General features: G+C 52.1%; 7 protein-coding genes across 7 annotated transcripts; 4 read left to right on the top strand and 3 right to left on the bottom strand.

Annotated features, from left to right (window-relative positions):
• Positions 1-56: 56 nt before the first annotated feature.
• Positions 57-8859, bottom strand: Aspvir_007028 (glycosyltransferase family 4 protein; the record flags this gene model as incomplete). Its single annotated transcript, XM_043270214.1, has 8 exons — positions 57-707; positions 761-971; positions 1024-1483; positions 1540-3298; positions 3345-5747; positions 5797-7677; positions 7729-8649; positions 8701-8859. The coding sequence occupies 8 exons, from the start codon at positions 8857-8859 to the stop codon at positions 57-59; spliced, it is 8445 nt and encodes a 2814-aa protein (XP_043126149.1).
• Positions 8860-9512: 653 nt separating this feature from the next.
• Positions 9513-10554, top strand: Aspvir_007027 (spherulation-specific family 4 protein; the record flags this gene model as incomplete). Its single annotated transcript, XM_043270213.1, has 3 exons — positions 9513-9712; positions 9764-10115; positions 10240-10554. 3 exons carry the CDS (start codon positions 9513-9515, stop codon positions 10552-10554), a joined length of 867 nt encoding a protein of 288 aa, XP_043126148.1.
• A 506-nt stretch (positions 10555-11060) lies between these two features.
• Positions 11061-12007, top strand: Aspvir_007026 (spherulation-specific family 4 protein; the record flags this gene model as incomplete). Its single annotated transcript, XM_043270212.1, has 3 exons — positions 11061-11140; positions 11230-11578; positions 11696-12007. The coding sequence occupies 3 exons, from the start codon at positions 11061-11063 to the stop codon at positions 12005-12007; spliced, it is 741 nt and encodes a 246-aa protein (XP_043126147.1).
• Positions 12008-12977: 970 nt separating this feature from the next.
• Positions 12978-14225, top strand: Aspvir_007025 (NAD-dependent epimerase/dehydratase family protein; the record flags this gene model as incomplete). Its single annotated transcript, XM_043270211.1, has 1 exon — positions 12978-14225. The coding sequence occupies one exon, from the start codon at positions 12978-12980 to the stop codon at positions 14223-14225; it is 1248 nt and encodes a 415-aa protein (XP_043126146.1).
• Positions 14226-14858: 633 nt separating this feature from the next.
• Positions 14859-15568, top strand: Aspvir_007024 (glutathione S-transferase family protein; the record flags this gene model as incomplete). Its single annotated transcript, XM_043270210.1, has 3 exons — positions 14859-14956; positions 15004-15363; positions 15412-15568. 3 exons carry the CDS (start codon positions 14859-14861, stop codon positions 15566-15568), a joined length of 615 nt encoding a protein of 204 aa, XP_043126145.1.
• Positions 15569-15637: 69 nt separating this feature from the next.
• Positions 15638-16213, bottom strand: Aspvir_007023 (uncharacterized protein; the record flags this gene model as incomplete). The annotated part of the gene is made up of 1 exon (XM_043270209.1): positions 15638-16213. One exon carries the CDS (start codon positions 16211-16213, stop codon positions 15638-15640), a length of 576 nt encoding a protein of 191 aa, XP_043126144.1.
• A 636-nt stretch (positions 16214-16849) lies between these two features.
• Aspvir_007022 (putative plasma membrane protein Pth11-like) lies at positions 16850-18309 on the bottom strand (the record flags this gene model as incomplete). Its single annotated transcript, XM_043270208.1, has 7 exons — positions 16850-17222; positions 17278-17370; positions 17426-17754; positions 17811-17878; positions 17936-17972; positions 18034-18053; positions 18102-18309. The coding sequence occupies 7 exons, from the start codon at positions 18307-18309 to the stop codon at positions 16850-16852; spliced, it is 1128 nt and encodes a 375-aa protein (XP_043126143.1).
• Between the last annotated feature and the right edge of the window lie 246 nt (positions 18310-18555).

The following is an 18555-nucleotide window of genomic DNA, read 5'->3' as shown; positions in this document are numbered from 1 at the left end:
GCTGGTAAGTCTTTAAGGACTGATGATTATACATTAAAATTATACCAGGTGACAGGTCAAACCGGTGTCTGTGTTCCCGAAGTTCCTTCGATCATGCCACTAAAACGACTTCCTCGATTCAACCTCGGCCGGAAGGGAGTCCACCACGTGTCCGAGTTTGGGGTCAGAAGCGCCTCGGTTTGCTCAATCAGAATCGACGACTTCCATTTCTCCTTGAAAAACCCGCTGGAGTTGCTCGACGATCCCGGTCCTCGAGTAACGTAGCTGCGGCTCTGGTACTTGCCCAGCCAGAGCATTTGTTCATGTTCCCGGAGGTACCGATCACTCGAGAAATTGTTGTAGACGTTTGACCGACCCAGCATGCCGAGTTTTCGACGCTGCTCGGCCTTTGCGTACATACGCCGTGTGATCTGTTCTACCTCTTCACGCGAAGGGTGCAGCGATAAACTTGGGGGCACATAGCCCTCCTCGTCCTCGGCAAAAGCGCTCCATTGGCCCAGTAATGCCAGCACCCTGATCTGAGCGCTGGCCAGGGATATAGCATCGTTGGGCGCAACCACTTCGCTGAACTTCTTACCCGTGGTGCGGTCGGTGACCACACAAAACGATGCACCAACGTCTGTGCAAACCACAGGGACACCAGTCAACGCGGCCTCGCCCATGGCTAATGGGAGACCTTCGGAAATGGACGAGTTCATGAACAACCACTGTATTGGATTAGCCACATCGTCAGGAAAAGGAAAGGCGGAATATAACTTACAGCATCTTGAAGCACCACGGATGGATTTCCCAATCCTTTCAGGACAACGTGCTCACGCAGGCCCTTCGAGGCGATGATTTCCTGACATTCCGAGGCGTAGGCCGGCGCGCGCTCCATGTCTCCGTAGATGTGCAGCCGATAATCCTTGAAGCCCCAAATATTGACAATGAGGTCAGTTGCCATGATCGCTGTCTTGATGTCTTTGACATATCTGCAAGATGTTAGCTAAATCATTCGGCGAATACATGTGTCGAAAGACATACCGAATATGTGACAACATGACTACTGTCGGGGTAGCAGTCTTGATGGTCTCAATTGGCTTGTATTTCTCCATGTTTGTGATCCCGTTCACAACAGGGTCAATCTTTCGACGGAAGGTCCGGCGATGTTGGAGGGCGCCTTCGCAGGTTCCTAGTTCGATTTCCCATCCCGGATTGAAATATTCGGCACATGGAAGGACAACATCTGCGTGGTGCTGGATCAGAACGCACGAAAGATGTCCTAAGCCAATCAGAGAGGTATTGACGAAGGTTGAATCGAAGGACACAGCGGATGACAAGAATGTGGTCATCTCACGGAAAGAGACGCAATGGTCCCAGACATGCAAGGCGCATTGACGCTTTATCTTGCACAGGATACCGTATGTAGCGCCCGTGAAATGGTGCGAAACCTGGAAAACATCGGGAATCTTGTCGGGAACGGGGATGGAGAAGATAAAGAGATCTATCGCAGTCAGTGATCATGAATCCAGCGCCGGCCAGGAATGATTAAGAACTTACAGCGGTGCCACATGTCCAATGCCGAGTCGAGCTGCAGGAGCGTGGGTCTTTCGGAATTCAACCATTGTGAAACAGGAACAGCGCCGGGCATGTCTTCGCTGAGCCACATTTCTCTCCACGCCTGCTTGACAGTATCACTCATCCAAACATCGTTCCAACTGCGAGACGACTCAAAGTACGTGTTCAAGTCCACCAAGGCACGCGTCGCTTCCTCAATGTGTGAGCGCGTGAGCTGCACGGCTCGTGAACACCGAACTATGCTGGATAGAATGGGGAGGAAGTTGCGTCGGATATCTGCAACGGTGGTGTCGAATGACTTCTCGACCACTGCAGAGTCCAAAACATTTTGGAAAACACCGTGTGTCGGGTTAAGGAAGTCCAAACCCCATTGCGGCAGGACAGTCAGCGACTGCACATTACGCTCAATCTGGAATTTGGGGACGCCGAAGTCGTTGGCCGCCTCAGCGAGGATGTGCCACCGGATATGCTTCAGATCGTTGACCATGTCCCTTCGGCATGCAGAGACACCACCTGGCTCATTGGGCCAAGTGCCAGTGTCCATCGCTAAAACATGCAGTTCGCTGTCGGTATCTTGCAGCTGCGTTGACAGTGTACGTGTATTGATCCTGGCATCACCTCCTTGGCCGAAACTGTACAGGTCGCTGATCTTGAAGGCCAGTTGAGTCCATGAACTGATTTCCGGATCAATGTCGACACGAGCGAGAATGGTGTCTACCTGCGCGTCGAGATAGTCTGCGGCTGACTCCAGGCGACCCCAGTCACGCCGCCTCCAGTACGGACGGAGAATACGATCAGATCGAAGCAGAATCTCGTCTAACCACCGGGCAGTAACCGCATCAAACTCTTTGGACGCTTTCCAAGACTTCCAGAGATGGGCTCGAGCACGCGAGGTTGGAATTGGATATTGCTTGATATTCAATCTCAGATGACGGGCAATAATGTTCGTTCTGGTCGAAGAGAACGAGACAAGCGGATTGTCATGCAAGAAGGTGCACCCTGTTGGCTTTTCGAGGACATGGAACCAGTCGTCGCAGATCATGGGCGGCGTGGGAATGTGTTCGCCGTTCAGAGTAGTCGCAATGATCGGATGGAACTTGTGATCATATGTCCACTGAGCATTGTAGGCATCACCTTCCTGGATAAACACTGCCTCAGTGACCCGCGGATAGGGAATCCATTTATCCAGGCGCTCCGGACGCGCGGGTGGCGGCATACTCCATGCCACCTTGATTTTGATATGCGGAAAGACATACTCGGCACGAAGCAACTCGTCGTCGAACTTGGCATTCTTGCGGTACCAGTACTGGAATTGGACGGGGTTGACGCCTCTCTTGGCGGACCCGGTGGTGATGTATCCTCGCTGGTCGTACTGCACTACTTGTCCCTCCAGCTCACCAGCAAGGCATTGTCGTTGCATGGGGAGCTTTGCCCTGGACGTGTCGGGATAATCATATACAAACTCGTTCCGCAGGGTTCCCTTGCCATCATATTCTTCCCGGCTGCGGAGGACGAGCTTGTCGGTGTATGTGTTGATGGCCACCAGACTCTGCCGTTGACTTGGTTCTTGCTCGTGGCGACCGGAGTATTGGTAAAGCCGAGAACAGCCCTCTGTCTCGACATGCATGAAACAAGTCATGAGACCGTTCAAACTTTCAAGGACAATACGGTTCTTTTCCAGCACCGTCTTCTGTCCTTTCATGTTCTTATACAGCGCAGAAACCTTGTCTCGACCATGTAACTGCAGAAAATTAGCTCAGATCGGGGATAGAAAACAGACGACATACCAGAACAAGGGGGAGGATAAGGCCCTGCAGGGCCTTGCAGAAAGACCAAATAGCAGTCAAAATCCATGTGATGGGCCACGAGAAGACCACCGACTGCCCACGAAGGATATAGTGCAATTCTCGTTGAAACTCGGGATCTGCGACCAAGGAGAGCACAGTGAACTTGATACAGGTCCGAATCTTCTGAAGAAACCTCATGACTGTGACTCGGATAAAGTCGATAAATCCCTTGTTCTTGAGCTCGACCTCGGGTGACACCGTGGTAATCAGTTGATCATAGCTCGAGTCCCGGAAATCTGACCTGGGTCCAAAGTCCTCATCATGGGCAGCGATCGCGCTGGCGTACTGGCCTACAAGTACCGCCACGGAAGTACTCAAGCTATACCTCGCAACGAGACAGTGAAGGTCCACTGCGTCGGTTTGACCAGCTCGGGAACGAATCCACTCCACATCGGCTGGAGAAAGACGAGTCGGTTGGCCGCATGCTCTTTCTAACAAGAAGGCATGGACGTGTCGAGGCATATGATCCCATTCCCTCTCAGGGTCCATTCCGAGGAGCAGATGGCGGAGCATTGTCTTTTGAGCGTTGGTGATCACCCGTTTCCTTTCAGGGGACGAGCTCTCGAGCTGGCGCTTGATGCCTTCAGGGACAGCAAACGAACCACTGTCATGATGCTGGGCTACCAAGAGCTCTGCTAGCATTGCATGATCGTGAGAAAGCTGCAGTCTGCTTTCAGCCGTAACTTGAACGAGAGTCTCAGCGATAGCTTGGCAATTCCGACGAATATTCACGACCCACTCATCCCCCACAAGGTCGAGCCTGATCAGAATGAAGATGTGAAGCCGGTCTCCCGTTCTTTGTGCGATCGCGCGCATGGTAGGGTCCTGTGGTGGCAGCAAGAGATGGCGTGCTGAAACAAGCTCGACAACTGTTTCTCCTGATTGCCAAAGTTCGGCTGTGCGATGCAATATTGTCTCTGCGTGAGGAAAGGCTTGTTGCAAGCTGGGGGATGTCTTGCTCTCGGCCTTTGAATGAAGGATTTGCATTACCTCCGCGCCAGGGTGTTGAGAAGGATCCAACTTGTACCGGAGCTCAGGAGAAAGAGCACGGATTGCATCAAAGGTATTTGATAATGTGGTTTGTGAGAAATCCTGATCTGGCTCCAGTGTGCTGCAGGTGTACGTTACGGCATCCTTATCCTTATCAACACCGGTCAAGTTCTGTCCACGGGGCCATGCCACGTCAGCCCTGAGGAAAGATGCAATCGCCGTGGTCCAGGTGCCAACTGCCAATCCGAGCACACCGCTGTAAGCGAACCCCCTCGGGAGGACTCGCAGCAGGATGCAAGCCAGGAAACCAACAACAGCGCCAATAGTGAGTGCTCGATCCGATCGGGATCCAGTGAAAATTCTGTTATACTGGTACCAAAGAAGACCCGTATATGCACCGATATAGGCCAGGTACATGATGATGGCACTGCGTCCGCCTTCAAATGTCCAGACCAGAGCGCAGGTGACCGCAATGGCCCAGACATGAAGGAAAGAGAACTTGAGCAGATTGCGCCAGTACAGTGCCCGTCGAGCGCGTGCATCATTGCGTGTGGCTTCCCGTAGGAACTTCAGAGAGGGAATCGGCTGAGGTGTCTTCTGATGTGCCAGTATCCACAGCGGCTGTGAGACGCCATCGAGAATGACGGCACCTATTAGATAGTAACATAGACCGAAACCTACAGCCAAACGGAATGTCTCGCTTGACGCGGAGGAGAGTCCGACCAGTCCTTCGCCGGTAAACAAGGCTGTCCACTTGTCCATGAGGGCGATGATGAAGTACAGAATTCCGCCCCAGACGTCTTTACCCGTGTGACGCCAGTGAAGGAAAGCATTATGCAATTTGAGTCCCTTTTGCATGTCGCCCATGGTATCAACCGCGGCTTTGAGCTGCAAGTTCCATGTTGGGCTGTAGGCAAGAGGAAGCCTCGTCCGGGAAAATTTGCAGTACCACACAATCAGAAACATTGTTGCGGAATATTCCTCAGCGAGACGCTTGACGAAGGGGTCGGCCGTGGACCTGGTCCAGAACCAACGCTTTCGTTCCTTCAGCACACAGGCCAAGAGTGTCTGGCGGGCCAGCGCAGTGGATGCCAACTCCTTATCGGCATCATCGGTAGATTCACTGGCGAGATACGTCCGCTGGTACCAGTCGATTACCTGGCCGTCAGTGATGCAGGGAATATCAAGGTACCAATTATTCCACTTGGCAATCACACGTCGAGCACCGAGAAGTAGCGCAGTCAAAAAGACGGCCAGGACGCAGGGATAGATGATTATGTCGTGTTTGACCCAAATCGTAAGGACGGGAGAAACGAACAGGATAGGAACGCAGCACATAATTACCGTGCGGCCCTGCCAAGGTCAGTACTTGATCCATTATCCTGTCCAGGGAATGACTTACCGACTGGAACTGGAATCCAGGGAGCTGATAGATGGACAATGCAGACAGCGTCATCAGATAAAGCGTCAGCATTATCAGGTATGCGGAAAAGACAACAGCAGACACAAAGCCTTTGGCGATTCCGATGCCAATGAATGCAAAGATACCTCCCACAGACACGACTGCTAGACCAGCAATGAACCGGGTCATGACGAACATGCTCATCGCAGGAAAAGCCATGGCATATAGGTAGTAGCTGCCTCCCGAGCTGATCCAGCCACCGAAGCCACCGCAGAGTAGCAACGCAACCATCAAGGCAGTGGTCGCCAACGTTTTAACATCATTGCTCATGAACGTCGTGAGATACAGGCCTCGACCGATGGTCGTCAGGAGAGTGATATCGATGAGCGCCGGAACTGCAAAAATACCAAGGAACGTAAAGCGGTATGACAGAGGGAGGTCGTCTTGTCCTCCGTTAGGGTCCAGATCGATATCCATGGACGCATAAGCAGTGGGAAGATCGGTGAAGGCTTCCTCTCGTCGAGGCGGTTGGTGCTGGCGATAGTACGCGCGGATACGATCGGACAAGATCTTGCCAATGGCCTTGGGCGTCATGTCGATGTAAGCATCGCACCTGGCCCCGACTGCATAATTCTCAGCAAAGCAAGCCGTTTGCACGTGGTGGAGGTTCGGACGAGGGTTGCGATCAAGAACCTCGAGGTAAATCTCGTTCATGGCCAGCTTACGAAAGGCGCAGAAGAGGGACAGGGCAAGAAAGTCTGCCTTCACATCAATTCGGCCCGGTTGGAGAATGGCCTCCATGACTTCGGTAAGCTGGGCCAGACTCGTGCCGTCTGCCTCAATGAGCATCTCAGGAAGACGCGTGTCGATCTCTTCGAATAGTGCCAGCGCATTTCTGGGTTCGAGGGATACGCACCCCTGGTCGCGGTACCAGGCCAGACGACCCTCGACAAGCTGCTTGGCCGAGACTTCCCCACTGAGATAGCCCGTCGAAGTCATAGCTCGCAACTGGCTCAGAGTAGGGACTTGCAGCAGCTGATATTCACAGCAACTGCGAACTTTAGCGACTACAGAGGACGACTCTTTACATGTCGACAGTGTCAACCGCTGCATCCATAGCAGGGCTTCTGCGGGACTGAGGTCTTCAATGTCGTTCACCAGTCGAGGAGGCAGATCCCATTTCGGAGAAAGTGTGTTTCTGGCGTTCGCGAGAGCGATTTCCGCCTTGAGGCATTCATACCGGCTGAACCTGCGACGCGACAGGAAGGTGTGCAAGATGGTTCCTGTCCGATCGACCGTCTTGCCAGAGATGAAAATGTCCATCGAGCCCGTTAGAGCCTCAACCTCATATATGCCCCAGACCTGGGACTCACGGCGCGTGCGAAATCCTGAGTGCAGGCCGACCCAGATCCGAAGTTTGTCATTTTCCGCACCGTTGCCGGAGGAAAGGAGATCAATCAACTCTTGGACTGCGGCGGACATGGCGCCGGCATCGGTGGAAGCTTTCTGCGATTTGAGAAGAGCACGCAGATCCGCTGCCATACGACGCAGCTCCTCTACTTGAATCCGGTCGAGAAGATCTAGGTCGCGGATGCTCCGTTGCGCCTCGAGAAGGTCAAGAATATCTTTATCAGAACAGTCATGGCCCATTTGGAAACAGCCTAGACCGGTGTAGTCGACACCGTCGGAGGAGACAGAGAAGGGATTCATGTGCGCGTAATCCAGTTTTGATGGCCAGTCAACCGGAGCGATATCAATTGTGCTCGCAGCAACCAGTGACCGATTACTGGAGGGAACGATGGTCATTTTGTCGAGGATATCCGGTACAAAGGTTTTTAGACTTTCGAAGCGAGCATCATGTTCAGCCGAGACTCCCGTCACCTGCACCGTACGTCAGCTTTAGCACTCGTTATGGAGGAGTGGATTACTCACCGTGTCATTGAAGCGCCAGTTGTCGTGCGCCTTGAGCACGATATCGTCCTTCAACCACATCAATGCTCCCAGGGGTTCGTTCCTGATTGTTCGACGACCGGCAACTTCGGCGTCGGTCAGAGCGGATTGAGGACCGATCCAGGTCATGGCGCTGTTGTAGCCGCACCACTTGAACGTCCGTCCGAGAACATGGTGGGATACGTCCACATCATCCTGGACTGTCTCCCACATGGCGTGAGTGCAGCCTCCCATAGCCTTTTGGGCAGCCACAACTCGCATGACAGTCCGGATCTTTTCCATCTGAAAGTAGTCCCGTTGGTTGCCGTCGGGAAATATCGTACCGTTGCGGTAGACAACGCCGCGAATGCGGCTTATGTCGATGTCGCGGCATTCACGCTCACTGAGATAGTCGGGCGGTGACATCTCCAGCCATACATCGAGTCCAACACCATTGAGGTATTGGACCAACTGGTTGAGTACAACTGGTTGGAAATGCTTCTGCCAGTCTGCCAAGAGGACTCCGTGAAGTGGCGCCTCCCTTCCTTGTGGATGGCTGAAATTCGAGATGACTGTTTGAGCAACGACACACAAAGATTCAATGACTTCATCGATTGTGACGCTTGTGTCGATCATTACCAAACTTTGAACATCCAGCCGTCCAAGGACGTGGGTGGAGGAACAATAATTGTATATACCGCTCACCACCCCATGTTGAAGAGGGTCGACCACGATAACGTCCCATCGCGACAGTATGGACAACTGCTCTGGACTAGGAGGGCTGGATATCGACCCCAGATATACTCCAAATGTCTTCAATTCCACCTTTTCAGGATTCTGCGAACGGAGAGGTTTCGTTTCCCTCTTCAAGCGGTCGAGATAACGAGTGATGGCCACGGGGGCGGCGGACAGTTGGCGTCTCCCCTATACCAGGTGATCAGTATTCAAGTTGAGAAAGAGGAGGTGGAAACGTACCTTCCAGCGAGCGTAAAGCTTCTTCCCGATAATGAACAGAATGTATAGACAACCCAGGACGATGGTGGTCAATAGCAGTACAGCGAGTACTTTGTCCCACCAGGTCTTGATCATTCCATGCCATCCAATGGCATGGAGTCCCAGATATTCTGTCCCCATGGCAAACGAAACTGGGATTCGGGGACACGATAACGAGTGACATGCACAAAAAACTACAGGTGCATGGGCGTGAGGATCTATAAGACGATGATATAAGGCCAAAGCCACCAGCACCCTGCCTGCTGTCCATGCTAAGCAGAGCCTGACGGACTCAGTGATACATCTCTATGACAAATACGACACCAACTCCATGGTGGCTGAGCTACAGGGTCCCTGTCCTTGAGAAGCAATGAAAATTCCAATACTGATTTCAGCTCGGGGTTTGGCGCCCAAATTTACGATAGGAAACGGAATACAGACAAAACCGCACCAGGGCTAGTGCTGCAGTGGTTCGATCCAAAAATAGTTCTTTATCAAGAACGAGTCTATGACTCTGCGACCAGTGTCTGAGTTGGGCGTGGCATAAGCCTAGCGAGTCTAAGGGTCTGGATGTGTCTTGGTCTTCAGCCGCTAGTTCTCGTCAAAAATTTCCAATACTGTCGGCCGGCCGGTGAGACAGTGGTGGAGGAGTCGGGGAAGGTTCGTTCTCAAGTATTTGTAGAGAATCGAGATCGCTTGGATTGCTGCTATATCCACCTTTCTGTTGTCATCTCCATCACTGTCAAGTGGCTTACGTGCTCTTCACTCCAATCGTTCCAACACGCTCACCTGCAATGGCTGCTTCGAAAGTCAAAGGACGCCGCAATTTGTGGATTGGCATCGCCGTCGCCATTGCTATTGTGGTGATTATTGTCATTGTGGTGCCATTGGCAGTTATCCTGCCTAAGAAGCATCATGGCAAGAAGGCTACGATTCTGTTCCCTTTGTATATCTGGCCAGAAACCAACAGTACGTGGGATCCACTGTACGAGGAGTAAGTTTACACCTTGTCCGATTCCGAAAGTTGGTGAATTGATGTCGTCAGAGTGACCAACTACCCCGATCTCAACTTTACTATCGTCATCAATCCTAGCAGTGGTCCAGGAAGCAGCTCGCAGCCTAGCTCGCAGTACGCACACCAGATCCAGCGGCTGAATGCGTACCCGAATGTGCGGACCGTGGGATACGTGCGCACAGGGTATGCGAGCCGCAATCTGACCACGGTGCTGCAGGAGGTGGGCATCTACTCGGGCTGGGCAGCGCTTTCGCCAACTCTTGCCATGCATGGGATCTTTTTCGACGAGGTGCCCAGCGAGTATTCCACGTCTTCGGCCGAATACCTGGCTACGATCAATGAAGCGGCCAAGAACGCCTCTGGGCTGAGGCCAGACCCAACGGTGAGCCTGTCTCAGTTGTTCGTATTATGTTTCAATACGCTTTCTGTCTAGAGCATACCGAACTCAAAGCTGCCTGGCGGTATGAGACATGCTTTTTGAGGCTCTACTAATGATTCATCATTAGGTGATCCATAACCCGGGCGCGATCCCGGACTCCCGATATAGTAACATTAACGGGACCGATGTGACGGTTGTCTTTGAGCAGTCCTATCAGGAGTATCAGACCAAGCATGCGAGTCTGCAGGCGCTTCCTGCGAACCGGACGGCGTACAGCTACATGATCCACTCGGTGCCTTCCATGAATAATGGAACGCTCCGCGGCTTGGTCCAGGGTCTGAGCCAGCGCGCAGAATATCTGTTTCTCACAACACTGAACCAGAATTTCTACGAGAGTTTTGACCCACAGTTACCGACTTTGTGTGCTGTCATGCCCAGTTGACGTGGAGGGAACCATGGTTATCGGATGCGGGGAGGCTTGTGTTGACTTTGAAGTTTCGTATCATATCTCTAGTAATCTTGGAGTTTCGTATCATATCTCTAGTAATCACAGGTAATCAATTAACTTAGTCAGGATTCGCGAACTAGTTGACAAGTGGCTGGCAGACTGAGACATCGTATTGACCAAGCTTTGATAGGCAGTGTTTGGGCAGACATAGAAAGGCAGACGATGCAAAATGTGATACCACGAGTGGCTATCAACGGCGCCACATCGCTGTGTCTCTACATCTCGTCAGCGCTAGGCTATCTCCTAGTCGTAGCCTTGTAGACTAGTAGGGAAGATAGATAGATAGCTAGACGATATGCGGACGCAGGGGTGGTCCCTGCTTCCTCGCCCCTGTCAATCAGCGCCCCTATTTAGCATTCATCATTCTATCGCTGTGCATCAAACATTTGACCCGATCTGACCGGACAATCGCCATCCTTTCGCCATCTACCATCGGCAAAATGCCCCCAAAATCAGGAGTTCTCGTCCCGTTGTACATTTACCCTGTATCAACCACGACTTGGGCTCCACTATACGACGCGTGAGTCCACCAATCCGTTATTCCCAAGGTCGAAGGCTAGATCAGTATCATGCAAGTTACAATACTGAACTGGTGATTCACATCCGCAGCATCACCGCCCACCCCGATCTAGACTTCCTGGTGGTCGTCAATCCCAACAGCGGACCGGGCGACCTCCCTTCCCCGAACAAGGATTACGCCCGCGAGGTCCCCAAGCTGAACGCGTTCCCGAACGTCTACACCGTCGGCTACATTCGTATCCACTACTGCGATAAGCCTCTGGAAGATGTCTACGAGGAGATCGATCGGTATGCTAGCTGGTCAGCCTCCGAGGGTCTAGGTCTGGGTGGGATTCTACTCGACGAGACGCCCAACCATTATTCGGAGGAGAGAGAGGCGTACCTGCTCGCTTGTACAAAGTATATCAAGAGTCATGGTGGGATTCTGCGCGATCGGATGGTAAGTTTTTTTTCCCTTTTTTTCTTTTTTTAATTTTTGTGTTTTTCTTTTGACTTTCCGTGAGATTGGATTGGATTGATCGTGGCTGATGCTGATGCTGACGGTGATGCGGTGTAGGTCGTCCATAACCCTGGCACGCCCCCCGATGCCGGCTTGGCCGACACCTGTCCGGATCTCATTCTGACCTGTGAAGAGCCGTACGAGAGGTACTGCTCCGAGGAGGTGCAGCGTCGACTCGCCGAACTGCCCTATGATCGGAGCCGATGCGGGTACATGATCAGTGCGGTGCCAGTGGGCGAGCTGGCAGCCTTTGTGCGCGAATTGCGCGATCGCGCGGCTTATCTGTTTGTCACGGAGGTGGAGGGCGATTTCTACGAGCGATTCGGACCAACCAGTTGGGAGGGATTGATGCACGCGCTGGTAGAATAAGTAGAGTCGGTGTATCTAGTGTGTAGACGTCTAGGCCTTGGGCTTGGGCTCGGCAGCGATCGAATAGATCTGTCATTCTTGCGCAGTTTAGCTGTCACCGGCGCCAAACTTAGCAATGCACTAGTGAGAAGCCACAATGGGCTGAGCAGGTCTCACTTTTGAGCTTGATCTTTTTGTTGTGGTGTAGTAATTGGTTGATAATGGTGAGACATCCACTGATGTCTCATTGATATGGCATTTGCTTTCTGTAGTTGCCTACTTGGCGCCGCCAGCGCATAAGCTAACTACTGGCTGCACAGTTATGGTGGGACCTCAGCAGGAGCCGGCAACATTGCTTAATGGTCCTTCCGGCATTAAGAGCCGATGGATGATGGTAACATCCTAGCAAATAATGGCGATGCAATATGTCACCAGCGCCAAACTTAGCAATGCACTAGTGAAAAGCCACAATGGCCTGAGCGGGTCTCACTTTTGAGCTCGATCTTTTTGTTGTGGTGTAGTAATTGGTTAATAATAGTGAGACATCCACTGACGCCTCATTGATATGGCGTTCGCTTTCTGTAGTTGCCTACTTGGCGCCGCCAGCGCATAAGCTGACTACCGGCTGCACGGTCATGGTGGGACCTCAGCAGGAGCCGGCGACATCGCTTAATGGTCCTTCCGGCATCGATGCGTATGAATCCTTCAGGATGTAGGGTAGGTACCGTTACGGAGTACTTACGGTATGTATTGTATGGCTTGCAAGTCATACAATACCAGCCATGTCTCGGCTATCATGTCCAGCAGTCCAGCTTGGATGAAAATAGTATCATCGACATGAAGTCATGGAAGCGTTGGATGCCACGATTATGACGAGGATGACTGCCATGTATTGGACTTATTGTCCGGGATGAGCTCTTGCGACGAGCTCTAAGCTGTAGAAAGTCGCTCGTTTGCTTTGGCTGTGGTACGGTATACCTATCCACGCAGTATGGCTTCAAGTTCGCACTCTGAAAGAAGCCCATCTGCTTCTCCTCGGCTCTTTTCTGAGGTCCCCACGCCAGACAGCGAGACGGAGGTGCTGTTTGACTCGTTGACACCTGTCCGTGATGGCGAGGAGTATGTCCTTGTCACTGGAGGCCTAGGGTTCATCGGAAGCCATACCTGTCTGGAGCTGATGAAAGCGGGATACAACGTCCTCATCGTTGATGACCTGAGTAACAGCTACCGGCATGTCTTTTCCCGGATCCTGCTGGCCGCGAAACTGCACTTCGACAGCACGGACGGCCATTGCCCCAAGGCGACGCTGTACGATGTCGACTACCGCGACATGTCCGCCATGCGGAACCTGCTCGACTGCTACATGCTCGACCTATCCACAAGGCAATCGAGCATCATCGGGGTCATCCACTTTGCCGCCTTCAAACAGGTCGAAGAGAGCATCCGCACCCCGCTCAAGTACTACCGCAACAACATCAACGGGCTGGTGGACCTCCTCTTCCTGCTGGACCAGTACCGCATCACCACCTTCATCTTTTCCTCGTCTGCAAACGTCTACGGCAAACTAGCCGAGAACCGCCCCATCCTCCACGAAGAGGAGTGCACCCATCAACCGGAACTCAACCAGTTTGCTGCGTCTCACCCCTCCGAAAGCAACGTCTCCCAAATCACAAACCCCTACGGCCGCACCAAGCTCTTCGGCGAAGCTGTCCTCGCCGACCTGGCCCGCGCAAACCCCGCCTGGACCATCGTCGCACTGCGCTACTTCAACCCCATCGGCTGCGACGCGTCAGGCCTCCTAGGCGAGGACCCAAAAGTCAATCCCTCAAACCTGGTCCCCGCCGTCGTGGACATCCTCACCGGCAAGCGGGACGAGCTCCTCATCTACGGTAGTGATTGGGATACAGCCGACGGGACCCCGATCCGGGATTTCATCCACGTCACGGACGTGGCGAGGGGCCATACGGCTGCGATGGCTGCGGCGCGGGAGGGCCGCGTGCGGGATGGGTTTCGCACGTTTAATCTCGGGACGGGGTGTGGGCATTCGGTGTTGGAGCTGGTGCAGACCCTGGAAAATGTGTCCGGGCGGACGATTCCGAGACGGGTGGTGGGGCGGAGAGCGGGGGATGTTGGGTCCTGTGTTGCCAGTGCGGAGCGGGCAGCGGTGGAGTTGGGATGGACGACGGAAAAGTCGCTGAGGGATGCTTGTGAGGATTTATGGAGTTATCTGCAGGAGTAATAAGGAGGTATCAAAGAGGTAACATCTAGATTGGTTGACTATTCACTAATATCATGTGCTAAGGTGGAGTTATTTATAATAGGCATATAGCAGTAAATATATATATATATATATATATTGCTACCTAATGATTTATACCCATGAAGGCTACTGCTATCTGATTTATGTCTGTGCGTCATGATGTGTAGCATTAAAATGTGACTGTCTACAGTGCTATATATTTATATAGAATGCATATATCAGTGAATGACCATTGTCTGATGGTTTCATGATGTATGACGTCATTTATTTCCCCTCCTATTGAGGCCCCAAAATTGAGTATATTTCCATTGTAAAGAAGCTCCTGATTGGCCGATATATTGCCATTCGTAATAGCGTGCCAAGATCTTCGGGGATTGGCCTGGGCACGTTCCCGTGCCTCCGCTCTGATTGGCTGACTCCGCAAGATGGCCTGATAGGTTGCCTGATTTGGCGGAGATTGGATAACTTAAGATGATGTTCGTTGCATGCGCACGTGTTTCACCTAAAGCTTATCCATCCTTTGCACCGTTGCCACCTAGGTACATATCTCTCGCTTTCTTGTCTTGCAGTCATCTTCTCCTTCTGATCACCTATCCCGCCAGAGCTATCGCAATGAATGTCTTCCACGAGCAGAGAGGGCGCATCGCCCTATACACCTCACCACGGACCAAAGAGGGTGCCACCATCGCCATGCTGATCGAGCTCATCGGGTATGCCACTCTACTTCCTGCAGCGTTGCTCAGTACTAACGACACAGACAACCCCATTGCATCCACCTCGTCCACAGCGTCAAAGAGATCAAACACGACGATGCGAGCGCGTACGCCAGTCTGCCCGTCCTCTTCGACGTAACCAGCGAAGGCAAAAAGGCCGGTGCATCTGGCGTGACCGATATCGCGCGCTACCTTCTCACCCAATACGACGCCGAGCACCACTTTTCGTACAAGGAGGGATCAAAGGAAGGCGAGGAGGTGAATAACTGGATTGCGTTCCTGAGCAAGACCATCCACGGCGATAATCCCGAGGAGTTGTACACGCGTAAGTCGCTGCGGCTGTATCTGCATCTCGAGGAGCATTTGCAAAAGGCGCGGAGTCCGTATCTGGTGGGCAAAAAGTGGTATGTTTGGTAGTCTACCATCACCGTGGAGCGCGCTAACGAATGTAGTACACTGGCGGATTTGGTTATCTTCCCGTATGTTGCTGGTGCGAGCGAGGCGAACCTGGATCTTGAGCGATTCCCCGAGTTGACGACTTGGCATGATCGACTGGTCCGGAATCCTCATGTGGCCAAGGGCATGAAGGATGTATACTTGAAGGCGTAGTTGACATTGAACTCAGCTGCCTATGCCTGATACATGTATTAATGTGTATATAATGATTGAGTTGTTCAACTAACCACCCCCAACAGCATCAAGAATGTCAGTCACCTTTTTAATGTCCTTATTCTCCACCTCAATATAATGCCTCATCGCCAACGCCGTGACAACCACCATTTCCACGAACCGCTCATCCCCCTGAACCAACACTTCAATCTGCTGACCCTGTCCTTTCAAAGAGAGCTTCTTGTTGTATCTCGCCAACAGGCGCCGCTCACTATCAAACAACTCGAGTTTACTCCCTCCCCATGCGTCAGGCTTCCATTTGAAGTGCCCTAGAGGCGGGTAATCGAAGTGGTGATTGTCGCTTTTGAGGAGATCGCGTTTGAGCAGGAATTCATGTCCGTGCAGTGTGACATCCACCTTGCTAGAGGGGAACTTGTGGACGGTGCAGGTTCCGATGGGGACGGGAGCTGGAGACCATGGTCCCGGCGGCGGGAGACGCGAGACGGTGAGATGTGGTTTCGATTTCTGGGTGGTGAGGTGGAAGACGGGTCTGCCTGAGCAGGAGATTGTTTCTCCGGAGCTGTCGATGGTGAAGGTCCAGACGGGCTGGGGTGATTTGCTTTTGCTGGAGAATAGTTTGTCCATGACTTGTTTGGTTATTGTATTGGAGCTGTTCGCTGAACTGAATTTTCAGTTGGGTCGTTTGAAATGCTAGAACCTGTATATATATATATATACATTATCATGATGATTTCCATTACAATGCTCTTGATCTGCCCGTGGCTATGACCTGACTGTATGCTTCTTTCGGCAATGGTGCATTTCACGCTAACCCAGAATAGTAATTAATGTGCAGCCCGCTGCGGTGCCAAGAGCTGATCATCCGTATTCCAGACCTGCCTGACAGCGGATCGGATGTACATAAATTACTGTTTGGGATAGTCAATGGTGGTCCAAGCCAAGATTCTCAGGCGCTGCATTATCAGAATCTGTCCAAGTTCAACGCAAATCGAGCGAGAGTAGAGGGCCGATAGGTCTTAATGAGAGTGACTAGGAAAGACACGGCTCTATATATTACCGCAGGGATTGGTAAGTGGCTTGCAGATGATTACCAGCCATCTTAAATACTCTGCAGTGAGCGTCTGTCTTCGCTTATATACGTCCATAGGCGCCCCATCGCCAAAGACAGACATAATGACAGGGTAAACACACCACAACCACCGTCACCACAGCCACAACCCCCCAAAATAACTAGATCACTACACCTTACCCCTAACTTACCTAACAGCAAGACTCTCCCCACGTCTGCTCAATTGTCATCTTGCGCCAAATCGCATTCGGTGGACTAGACGGCAGCGGCACGGTATTAGTCTCCGGCACCGCATCCGCGACAGAGGTCTGCGGAATAAGCTTGATATTATCAGAACTGTGACCTTGATGTTTCTTGTGCACGCTGTGTGGAAGGCGTGAGCGTGAGGGATCAGCGACGCTTCGGGATCCGCCTGAGCCCTGCGAGGCTGCTCGTGAGGAAAAGAGACGGTTGCGGATGGATCGGAAGCGGGTCAGCCACCAGGATTCCTTCGTGTTTTCTTTGAAGAGTGTGCCAAGGAGGGGGAGGCAGGTGCATATTATGCCGATGTCGACCTCCATTGTGCTGGTTTTGTGGGGCGGTTAGTAGGTAGGGAGCTAAGGGGTGGGAGGATACGTACTTGACGATGTAGATCTCCCCGAGGGAGTAAGTGATGTCCATGAGGTTGAGTTGGAAGCGGTATACGCAGCCCAAAATGCTCATCACCACACTTCTATGCGACAATTAGCTTAGCCAATCCATCATGAGACGAGGATGATGGATCTCACAAAAGTCCCGTAAGGAATACAGCAGCAACGCGCCACTTCTTGGCCCTGCTCAGATGCAGCTGCGCAATAGCCAGCAACGGAAGTGTGATGATGTATACGTCGCTGACAACGCCGATAACACCCACGCTGTACGCCAACATCAAGAGCGCGTGCACGTCTTTTAAGAAGATGTTGAGGAAAAACGCAGCGGTGTAGTAGACCGTGCAGAACACGATACCTCCCCAGATACCGATCTTCACGAAGCGATTCAGCAAGAAGAGGCGCAGGTATAGCAGGAGCAGGGTCAGCTTCGTAAAGTAGATTGCTGGCGCGGTGAGGATTCTTGCATACTATGACCCATCAGCCTGGTGGACAGTAGCTCTTTGCGCCAGTCTAGTCGACTCACTCTATCGAATTCAGCGAACTTGGCCAGTGTGACGTCCCAAACATGTCGTCCGAGACCGAGGGATCCCTCTGTAGATATCCATGTTAGGATTGATGTTGCGATTGGTGGTAGAGAGGTTGAATAACCTTTGATAATCATGCCTGTGTATGCGGATTGAGAGAGCTGAGTCGTAATACTTGTGAGCTTCAGACTGTGGAAAGATTTACTGTATTCTCATTCATACCAGCGCAAGCACAGCAGTCACTATAACATATCAGCAAATATCCCACATTCCAGTAGAGAGAGCCTTACAGTCATCCCACCACGGCGTATGAGTAACTAAGAACCGGATATACAGCCTCAGAAGAACAAGAAAAGCCATCAACGCAGTACAGATGCCTGCGATGATGTAGTATTCTTCGGCATGGCTGACCGGAGTGACGAAGTTCGACTTCTGCCCGGCAGGTGCAGGGACAAGAGGAGTTTTGGTTAGATCTACTCCTGGTGGTGACTCTGCCATTCTGGTCTGAAGTAGCAGGCAGACGAATCTACCAGAGCGAAGCTGAAAGCAAATCTCTCCGGCTGCTGCAGGATCGACCGCGTAGAGCCGAGGACTTGACTCGCCCCACCTGTAAGCTATTTATGTGGAAGCCCTGAATTTATACCATGACACCTGGAACTGAGATAATCCTGACAATAATCAGTCTGACATTTGCGTCTACGCACTCTGTGTTACAATATGCGGGCGGGACTAGTCAGCTTTAAG

Source organism: Aspergillus viridinutans, assembly GCF_018404265.1.
Source record: "Aspergillus viridinutans IFM 47045 DNA, scaffold_5, whole genome shotgun sequence".
NCBI lineage: Eukaryota > Fungi > Ascomycota > Eurotiomycetes > Eurotiales > Aspergillaceae > Aspergillus > Aspergillus viridinutans.
This window is presented reverse-complemented; position numbering and strand designations above follow the sequence as displayed.